This window comes from Coffea eugenioides, chromosome 11 (genome assembly GCF_003713205.1).
Source record: "Coffea eugenioides isolate CCC68of chromosome 11, Ceug_1.0, whole genome shotgun sequence".
NCBI classification, from domain to species: Eukaryota; Viridiplantae; Streptophyta; class Magnoliopsida; order Gentianales; family Rubiaceae; genus Coffea; species Coffea eugenioides.
In genome coordinates, this window is record NC_040045.1 from 40512724 (window position 1) to 40523434 (window position 10711).

At 35.6% G+C, this 10711-nt stretch overlaps 1 protein-coding gene across 1 annotated transcript; it reads left to right on the top strand.

Moving 5' to 3' along the window:
* The first annotated feature begins 5624 nt into the window (after nt 1-5624).
* On the top strand, nt 5625-7121 carry LOC113753088. Its single transcript, XM_027297175.1, has one exon. The coding sequence runs from the start codon at nt 5802-5804 to the stop codon at nt 6813-6815; it is 1014 nt and encodes a 337-aa protein (XP_027152976.1). The 5' UTR covers nt 5625-5801; the 3' UTR covers nt 6816-7121.
* Nucleotides 7122-10711: the final 3590 nt, after the last annotated feature.

Genomic DNA, 10711 nt, shown 5'->3' on the forward strand with positions numbered 1-10711 from the left:
CCCGCTGCTTTTGATTACCACACTGAAAAGGGCTATGCCACATATAATGGTCTGTCACGGTGTTCGACCGTTGGCAGTGGGAGTGTGTGTGTGAATCCAAGACGTTTTAATGTCAAAAATGGTGTGAAACTGTGTGAACAAAAATTCAATCTTTAACTCTTTCTGATGCTGATTACAACGCTACAGGCGTGTTTTTCTGTTCACACTTCTGCTGAAATGAAATGGAATGAAGTTATGATACTATAATACAAGGCTCCATTTAGGGAGTCTGCTTTGGGCACTTTCGGTTTTGGGGAGAAAGTGCATGGTATTGAGTGTCGTGATTGGAACGGAAAAGAGCTGTCTGTTTTAATTGGAGAAGATATTACGTAATGCTTAAAAGGAACGTTTTGTGGTTAAATTCATTTTTAATATTAAAAAGAATGTTTTGTGGTTAATTTTAGATATGGAAAATTGATACAGAATCTACCAAATTGGTGGGTGGCTTTATGGAGGATTTCCATAACCAGAGCGTAAATATTCTTGCAATCACTTTCTTTCATTTTTGGCGAAACGTTTGTTTAATAATGTGCCACCGAAACCTTTGCCATATGCAGAGCGTGGATTTTTAGTAACAAACACTTTATGCTATACTTAGACATTTTATATACATACTAAAGTTGTTTGGATTGTATTTTTCACCTAAAATTTTTTATACTTTTTGAGAATATTGTATTTATATATTGTAAAATCACATTTTTATCCCACATTACATCTTCGAAAAGTGCTACATTAAAATAAAATCTCCCAAAAGGCCCCTAAAATTTAAAGAGAAATTTTTGTGCGTCACCATTTCTCGATAAAATTAGACTCGTCCATGATTTTAACTGTGCAATAGACAAATGGTATTTTGGACTTTTTTATTTAGTCAAATTAACACTTGTTATCCTAGAAATGGGTAATTCTTCCCTAAATTTTCTAGCATTGCAGGGTCAGGTTGAAAAAAATAGAAAGAATTGGGTAGAAAATTTCTAAATACCCATTATACAGTCTCGACTTTGTGGGGAAATAGATAAGTTGGATGGTACGGAAAGAAGAAATACAAGTAAGAGACTGCGGATTCTAGACTTTCCACTTGTTAAAAAAAAAAAAAAAAAGTCTCCACTTTATTGTTTCCCAAAAAAGGAGCAACAAGGCCCAATGGGCAGCCCGTCCTAATGCGGACTTTCTGGCTGGCCAACGGCCTGTTGCTTTTGAAACAAAGGACGGCTGACATAGAGGACTTAGCAATCAATAAAGGACTTAGCAATCAATAACACACCCAGTAATCTCAGCTGAATTCAGTTCTCAACATGTCAAGCCCAAATCAGTAGAGTGCAACCTTGGATACTTAAGGATGAATTTTTGTGTGTGGCCGGGATACAAATTAAACAACATTTAGCTTAGTGGACCCTTTTGATTAGCATCATTTGTAAACAAAAAATTTGAATATTTTTCAATTAGCATAAAAAAATACAATTTTCAATCACCTTTTTATCTCCTGCATATAATTCTTTTTTAATATCAGCTCTATATTTTTACTGATAAGCAAAGTGGAGTACATGTCACCAACACCTCACCTCACTAGGCAAATTAACCAGGTAATCCTAAAATCCTTGATTTAAAAAAAAAACCAATAGAAAAACGAATATACAACATAAAACCTATCAAAACCACATGAAGCTAGCTGTCTAAATTTAGTACAAACAAAACCACGAACGTATCAACAGTAAAAATGAGAAAATGGGTTAGTAGAAACTAGCAACCTTTAAGCCCCCCAGGGCTAGAGCTGGTGGTAGTAGCCTAGTTAGGTGAGTACCACCGCAAAGGTTCGAATCTTGGGTGCAACGGTCGGTGATGTTGGGCAGCCTCTCCCGACCCGTAGAGGAATAGTTGGGTCGTACGGTAACCAGTCCATGGACACCAGATACCTCTGTGTTGACAAAAAAAAAACTCGCAACCTTTAACATTTCATCCTCTTCCACATGTAATGTGAAATAATAGCCATAGGAAATGTTTCTTTAGTGCAGAAGATGATGATGTGTTTCAACAATGTCATCCGGCACTCAAACGACTCCATATTTGGAGTGTGCTTAAAGAAAATCTGAGAAAGATATACACGCTACAAGCTCAATTTCGTGGATTGAAATCCTCGACAGCTAATTGCTTTGAGTTTTGTGTATGGAGCCATGGCAAATTTGGACAACCCTCCTCACATTTCCTCCATCATCTAGATGGGAAATAATAGCATGAGGAAACAATTAAAGCAATTGTGACTGTAGAGAAGCTCTTAGGCCTTGTTTAGATTGTATTTTTTTTGAGACATTTTTTTGGTCTTTGTGAGCATATTTCTTTTCGTATTTTTCGATTACTTTTTTAACTCACGTGCATTACATCTTATGAAAAGTGTTACTGTACTTTTTTTCTAAAATAAAAAAAATTCAAAAAATGCAATCCAAATGGACTCTTAGGTTCTCATCTTCCCCAATGTTGCTTGCAGTGACTATAGACTTTAAGCATAAGTTAAGAAAGCTGGAAACAAGGGGTTGCCCTGTCCTCCTACGTACCATATTTTTATTTTCTTGTTGTAACTACTAACCAGAAGTCCACAAGATATACAATCTCAAGTAAGTGAACAAATTGAATTTCAAGTTACTGATGATATAAGTTTTAGCGAACTGTTCATAGAAGATACTTATGAATTTGCACTATTTTTCCGTAGAACATCCTGCATGTTAAACCTTTATTATCTATATCAAATTCAGCAGCCGCCTGTGGCATTCCTGGAAAGAGGTCATTTTGACTGAGATAAGGAGCCATGTAAGACTGAATATGAAGACTTAAAAGTATAACTTTGATTTTTATTTTATTCATAGTAGTTAAAAGTAAACTTTTGATAACAAAAATAATGGTATAATAGACCAAATCCGAGTTATCTCCGGTCTAAAACTGGACAATAAAAAAATAAGGCTTTGAATGTTCAAGCCTGATCTTTTTGGAAATTAGTAGAATCCAGGACCAAAATGTGTACTTTGCATATTCATATTCCTTGGTTCCATTCCCCTGTCTCCTTCCCCCCCTCCCGGGAAAAAAACACCCACAAAAATGATGATGATATTTTAGTTCAATCTTGCTCGTGAATTTCAAAACCAATGTGACAAACTTTGTTTGGATTGCCATTTTTTAAAATTTTAAAATTTTTTATTAATCACTTTATTACTTTAAACACATCAAATTGCTATAGTTCATTTTTTATAAAAAAAAATTTTAGAAAACAATAATCCAAACGTGTTCCAATTGTTGTTTCTGACATGAACTACAAACACAGAAATGTGGATATATTTTATAGTTGTAGTATCCTTCTTTGCTTGTTCAATGAACTCAGAATAGATAGAACTAATTTCGCGAATGAACACGACAGTTTTTTTTTTTTTTGAGAGAACACGACAGCTTCACTTACACCTCAGATCATTTAGATATATGCCAAATTCTTATCTTAATTTCTTGGTCTGTGCTTCATTTTTTAGCATATTCCTAGCATCTGAACTCCGTGTCAAGGGAGGACAGCCCTAGACTGGTCATCGGCTACAATAAATAGATTTCTGTTGTACTAAAGGTCACAAAAGATTTCCAGAGTATTTACTGTTGGATGGTCAAGATCGAAAAAGGTTTTGGGTGACCTCGTTAACAAATGCAAAGTCTACTTCATTAGAGCTCAAATTACAAAACAAAAGGCTATTTCTATAACCTTTTTGAGGGCAAGATAGCTTTGGAACTGTTCTCAAATAAACATTCACAGAAAGTACTTTCAATAAAAAAAAATATTTCAGAAAAAACGGTCCAAGGGATAACAAGCAAAATGGTGGTGTCATGTAAATCCTAGTATCCTTCAATGAAAAGAATGGCAAGTGAATTATTGAACCTCTATAATTATCGTTTGGAAAAAAAAAAAGAATTATTGAACCTCTATAAGCTTTTCCACAGCCTAACTTTGAAGAAAATACCGATAAGCCTCGTCGTCTTGGCGGTTCTTGCATCTTCTTGGATAAGCATTAACTGATTCAACCAAAAGTCAAAACCGTACTAATTTTCTGACAAAAAAAAACCGTACTAATTTACGAAAAAACTGCCCAACGTGGTAAATCTTATGCCGTCCATTCCCTCGTTTCCACCAACAGTGCGTGTGCTTGGAGTGATTGACACCAACGTTATGGTGTAGCCATAAAAAATTGAATCAATCAGTGAGAACGAGTAATTTTATCACAAAACGTTATGCATTCAAATTTTATTGATAAATCATTTATAAGAAATTTAAAAGTACAAAACATCATGCATTTGTTATCGATATGATAATTGTATTAATGAATCATTTATAAAAAATTTTATAAATGATCTATATTATTATGTATAGTCCTGAGGACTCGTAATAATAATCGAAATTAATCGAATTCACGCAAACTTTTTTTTTTCTTTTGCCTAAAAAAAACGTTACAACCTCTAAACAATAGAACATATAGACATCATCTGTTGCCCTGCACAGACAACCAACATTAAAAAAATATATTTATTTCACACAAGTACATCATAGAAAATCAAAAAGCAACATATTTTATATTTCTGCTGCTGGTCAGAGTATTAAAATCGAGAGTCAAGTCATGTTCAAACTTGAAGCAAACGCGCTGTAATGGCGTGGCAACGTGTGAATGGTCAGAATTCTCAGTAAATTTCAACCACCGCAAAATTGGAGATGCCTCCGCCAGGTGCTGAGTCATACGCTACCCGGATTTTGTGATCGTTGGAATCTCATGACTAGATCGTCCCACCATTGTCTTCGCTACTCGCCTTTGCTCTTTTCTGACTTGTCCCAACAGTTTCCTCCTCTAGACCCATCATCATCCTCCACATCATCACTATCATGAACAAACCGAAAATCGTATCCACTATTTTATCCACAGACCCTTAATTCCTCCCAAAAATCGTGTTTTATCAAGACAGCATTTCAAAGACTATAACCGAAATCCAATTCTCCAAAATTTCTCCTACTAGTGTTATTTGAAATTATTGGTCTCTCGAGAGCTTAACTTAGTTAATACAAATATTAACCAAAAAACAAAAGATGAAATTCGTGATTTGACTCTCAAACCTTACTCCTTAAAATCCCGTTGGAACAAAAAAAAATGAGTGACATACGCATTTACAATAAAGGTTAACATAAATGTAAATTAATATACAATAAAGTCCCCTAAAGAGTTAGGTTGCATGCCAAGAAGAGCACGCAATTACCGATTGTTAATGACAAGTTACCTTTTTTTTTTTTATCTTAAATGATACTTCCATATTTTATTTTTAATAGCAAAAATTATACTAGTAAAATGTAGATAAATAGTAGAAATGCGATTATCAAAATTTGGATTTTGGACTACCATTAACATTTTATAAGAGTATTTTACCATTGTTTTGTCTTCTTCCTCTAATAATATATATATTTTTTCATTATTGGGAGATAAAAAAAAATGAAAATGTCAATTTAGTATCCACCTCCCTAAGCTAAGCACTAAGCACCTACGCCATTATAAACACCATTCTCTACTCCGTCCAGACCTCTCTCTCCTTCCACTTCACGCCTCCTCCTCCTCTTCTTCTTCGTCCTCCTTTTCTTCTCTCTCTACTCGGCATCATTCCAAGCATCTTCCCCATTTCAACACGTTCTTCATACCCAGCCATTCACGCTTTTATACACATATATACACATACGTAGAAAGAAACAAGGGAGTTCAATATAAATGGAAATCCCAGAAATCAGCATAATAACCGATTTTGGAGCTGCTGGAATGGATTGCCTGCAAAACCCATCTTTAATTTCTGGAGTCTTCTCTCTCTCCAACTTAACCACCCAAGTGTACAGTTTCTGGAAATGGGGTGCAGTAATTATAGCCATTTTTGCAACTTTCAGCAGCATCATTAAAAGAATCAAAGTCATTCACATTCGCAGGATCAAATCCTCTTCGGAATCCCTCCTCCAACACCTCGACATTGATTTGGACCTCAGCGACGATGATGATTCCACCAATGATTCGTCGCGGGCCTCATCCGATAGCGAGGATGACGACCACAGCCCGACTTCTACGGCGTCGTTTCTTAATCCTTTCTCAGGCGATAGAGATTTTCGCCTTAAGGGCTCGACTAATTATTACAAAAGCCAGGGGCAAAATGGTCATTTGAGACTCCGACGCCACCGCCAGAATGAACGCTCCGGTGGTTGCGAGGGATTGGCATGGCCAGATTTTGGCGCCGGAAACGGCGTTGTTAAGCTGTGGGACAGTTTAGGATTAAGCTTAGGTTTCGATTCTTTTGATGATTATTCGGATTCCGACAGCGTTGTTTCGTTGTGGGATTTTGATAAAGAGAAGAAGATAAGCGATGCTTTTGGTGGCTTGGGTGATTCTCCGGAGGCTTTTGTGGCGGCGGTGCCGTCTCGCCCGGTGGTTTTGTCAGCTAAGGCGGGTGATAATAGCAACGGCGTCGTACTGGGTGCCTATGACACGAGAATGGGAGGTCAAAAGCCAGCTCTATACGCGGAATGGGGCCGGTCAAGCTCGCCGGCGAAGGTGGTCGGTCTGAAATCCGGCGGTGTTGATAAGGTTTACGTTAGGGATGACGTCAGCGGGGCTTTAACGGTAGGTGACGTGCGGAGAGTGAAGACTCCGCTGGAAACTGTGACGGAGACTGACGGCGATTTATGGTGGGACGCTGACGCCGTTATTCTCGAGGACGAGTTTGCTGACTGTTCAAAATAACTGCTCGGTCAGCTCCTACTCAGTTGGGCCTGACGACCCGGTTGTTGGATCGTGTGGACGCGGTCTGTTAAGACTCATGAATAGATAAATTTGTACGAAGATTCAGATCATCGACTGTAACTCGGGACTGGGACCAGTTGTCGGTGAATTATAAAATATATTTGATCTTATTTTTGTGGAAAATGGAAATCCACATAGTTAAGTCTTTTGGAAAGACCTCACACTTGTCTGTAAATATTTGTTTCATCGTAAAATAGGAATATTCCTATTCATATCTTAAGATAAGAACACTCAAGATTATCTTAATGGTTGTTGGCTTTGGTCTTTTGGTTGGTTAGCTTCTTCTTCTTCTTCTTCTTCTTTTTTTTTCTTCTTTTTGACGCAGAAGTAATTTATTGATTAGATATCTCATTAGTTAGTACTCATCTACGGATCTACCCAACTTTTTTAAAAATAGTGATTTTATTGTGGTGTTAGTGAATTTATTTTTAAAATTATCATCTAAAATTTAAAATTCAAATTTAAATTTAATATGAAATACAGATAAAGGAGGGGATAATATTAGAAAAAAATCACAAAAAACGTTACTTTGAATTTGGTTGGGCTTGTTTGGAAAGCCATTTTTCACCAAAAAATTTCTATATTTTTTATGAACACATTTTTCAATCAATTTTTTATCTTACATATATCAAATTCCTACCGTACATTTTATACAAAATTTTCAGAAAAATTGTAATTCAAATAGGAATATTTCAGAATATCCAAGAAAAAAAAAAGTATGGGATGGAGAGAGTATTTTTTTTCCCTTTGTTTTGGTTTCAATGAAAATGCCAAACCTTTCAAAAGAGAAGGAAAATGGAAAAAATAAAAGTTGAACCGGAAACAAATACTACTTTGTTATGTACAAATGATACAAATTTATAAGTAGAATAATTAAGAAGATGTCTCTCAATCGATGAAATCTTGGTTTAGTGATTGAAATCTCAAAATTTAGAGGTTCTGGATTCAAATCATCTTTTCCTCTTTTGCTTCTTAAATCCAAATCCATCTCTACTGAAAAATAAAAGAGAAGACGTCTAGTTTTGTTTTTCAACTAATTTGTTAACCAAAGGGTACTAAAATAGTTATTATTCTATTCCCACTTGTGTCTGAAATACCAAGTTTGTTGGAGTCACAAATTTTTTTTTTGTTAGTACACCTTTTAATTATCGTTCTTAGTAATATTGGTTGTGACTTGCAAGCAATATTCGAGGCCGATTAGATGTGTGAAACCTCGATCAGTTTACCAGAATCTAAGGCCTTGTTTGTATTGCTTGTTTCCGTCGTAAAATATTGTCGTTTTCCGTGATCACATTTTCCTATCACCTTTTTTCCTCACATATATCAAATCGCTACAGTAATTTTTTCATGAAAAATGACGAAAAATGCAATCCAAACACAACCTAAACATTCGTATGTTTTAGGTTGTCATAAGCACAAGTTGATGTCAAGAATTTGTAACTCCTTTCAATTCATTAAATACTTTTGGACTGGCTGTTACTGTCCGCTTATTATTATTAGCATTATTATTTTTTGGTTAAGTTGCAATTGCTATCAATTACTATTATGTAGTAAAACCTCTCTCTTCCGGTCATTAATGATAAAATCCACTCAAAATGACCAATCTATTGTTGCCAATTTTGAATGTTGATTAATTGGTTCGTTACTTTGACTACCCAATTAATTCAGGAGTTTGATAAATTAATGGTCAAAAACAATCAAAACAAGTGGCTAACATCAACCACAACTCGATACAAATGAAATGTAACAGCAGATTTTGATAATACCCCCCCACCCACACCCACACACACAAACAAAAAAAAAAACAAAAAACACAGAGAGAGAGAGAGAGAAACCAAAACATTTTTCTTCTATAAAATTAATGAGCTTTGTAAAAATTGAACTGATTGAACCAACATCCGAAATTAGACCACCATTCTTGGTACTTCTGGACTTTGAATCCTAGAACAGTACTAACTTTTCCGTCCTCGAGAATACCACGTGATCGCCGAGGCACCGACCAGGTAGTTTGTCCTGTGATTCCCAGCCAACTTTCACATTTTTGCCAACTGTATGCGGGGAAGTGAGGGAACTGTCCCATGGAGATTAGAAGGGGCCAAATGCCAATGAAACAGACCTTTTCTTTCTTTCTTCTTTCTTTGCATCCATTTTCTTCGTGGGATAATTGAGTAATGAATTGTCACAGTCAATTCGTACAAAGATGGGTGTGAAAGCAAAAAAAGCCCAACTTAATTTTGACATCAAAGTGGAGGAAGCGTTACGTTGACAACGTGAAAGGCATTTTACGTAGAAATTAAGGTCTTTGTTATTTATTCTCATAGATCAACTTCTTCCTATAACTTTACGATTCCAACCATAAAGAGGGCTTCTTGTTAAACTCTGCAGCACTCACTCGATAGTTTTTCTTCAATCTTCTTGTGCAACATTTTGACTTCCCACTCTCCTAAGTTATCTGAAACATGTGCTGCACGTTTTGCTAAAAAATGTCACAAGTTTCGTAGAGAAATTTTATGATGATGGAAGTTTGGACTTTTATTATGTACGATTATTGAGTTTGACATCCACTAGTGAACTAGAAGTCTAGAAGAGTTTTTTTTTTTTTTTTTTTTTGTGTAAAAGTATTAAGATGGTGAATGAATAGCGCCGTGGCTTGTAAAATAGCAATTGGTTGAACGTAGCTACTCCATAATGCAACAAAAGAAAGCCGAAGGGAAAGGTTAGTCTTAATTTCGATGGCCTATATATATATATATATAGGGATAAAATGTCTCGGTGGCCCTCAAATCATTATTAGCTTTAACTTTTGGCTCTTTAATTATTAAATGAACAGTTTTATCTCTCAAATTATTTTAAATGTATATATATAATCCTTCCATCCATTTGAGTCATGTCTAACAAGAATAGCACAAGAATAGACTATACACCGAGAATGATTTGTAAAGACCCTGAGACCCACTTCACAAAAAGTCTCTTGGCATAAACTTGTATGGGATAAGGGGTCTAATCCAAGATTGTCATTTATTCTTTGGTTGTTATGTAAGAACAGACTATATACCGAGGATAGAATGAGGGAGTGGGCAAGTTAAGTGGTATCTTTTATGAATGTTCTATTTTGCAGTTTGGCAGAAAATTCTAAAAATGGTTTCAGTTTTAAGAGATCCCTTGCCATGGTCAATGGAATTAATTTGGGTTTGTGGGCATTGGATGTCTACATCCTTTATTGATAAATTTCAAAGGTTTGCTCTAGCTGTCTTTCTGTACTTCATCCAGAAAGCTAGGAATCGGATACTATTTCCAAAATGAAAATGTATCTACCGTGGCTATAGTTGGTCAGATCATTGGTACCATCCAATATATTGGAGCCTCATGGAGAGATGTGCCAAAGATTCAGGACATTTGGTCGCTGATTGTTGAGTGGGGTATTTCTCGTAAATGCTTTGATAGAGTTTGACAGTTGTATAGAAATTTGGGTTCTCTATCAATAAAATTTTACAATTTTACTTAAAAAAAAAAAACAAAAACAGCACAAAAGTGTCAAGCACCACCTTCACTGTTGTGTCGAATAAAATGACTCAAGTTGGCGGATGAGTTATGAATACACATTTTAATTACTTAGAGATTCAATAATTGAAGACCAAAAATTGAATTTTGTAATAGTTTGAGGATCATTGAAGCATTTTGCCCTATAGTTAATTTATGTGCATACCTAACATCTACAAGACAATTCCCGAAGTCACCAAAAATTTGGGAAAAAAAAATGCAAGCATGTCTCTTACTACCATGCACATCTTATGGGAGTGCTTAATGTTAAAAAATTTCTGGAGGAATAATTTTAG

Coding starts and splice junctions, on each gene's coding strand:
- LOC113753088 (XM_027297175.1), top strand. CDS start 5,802: ATGGAAATCCCAGAAATCAGCATAATAACCGATTTTGGAGCTGCTGGA.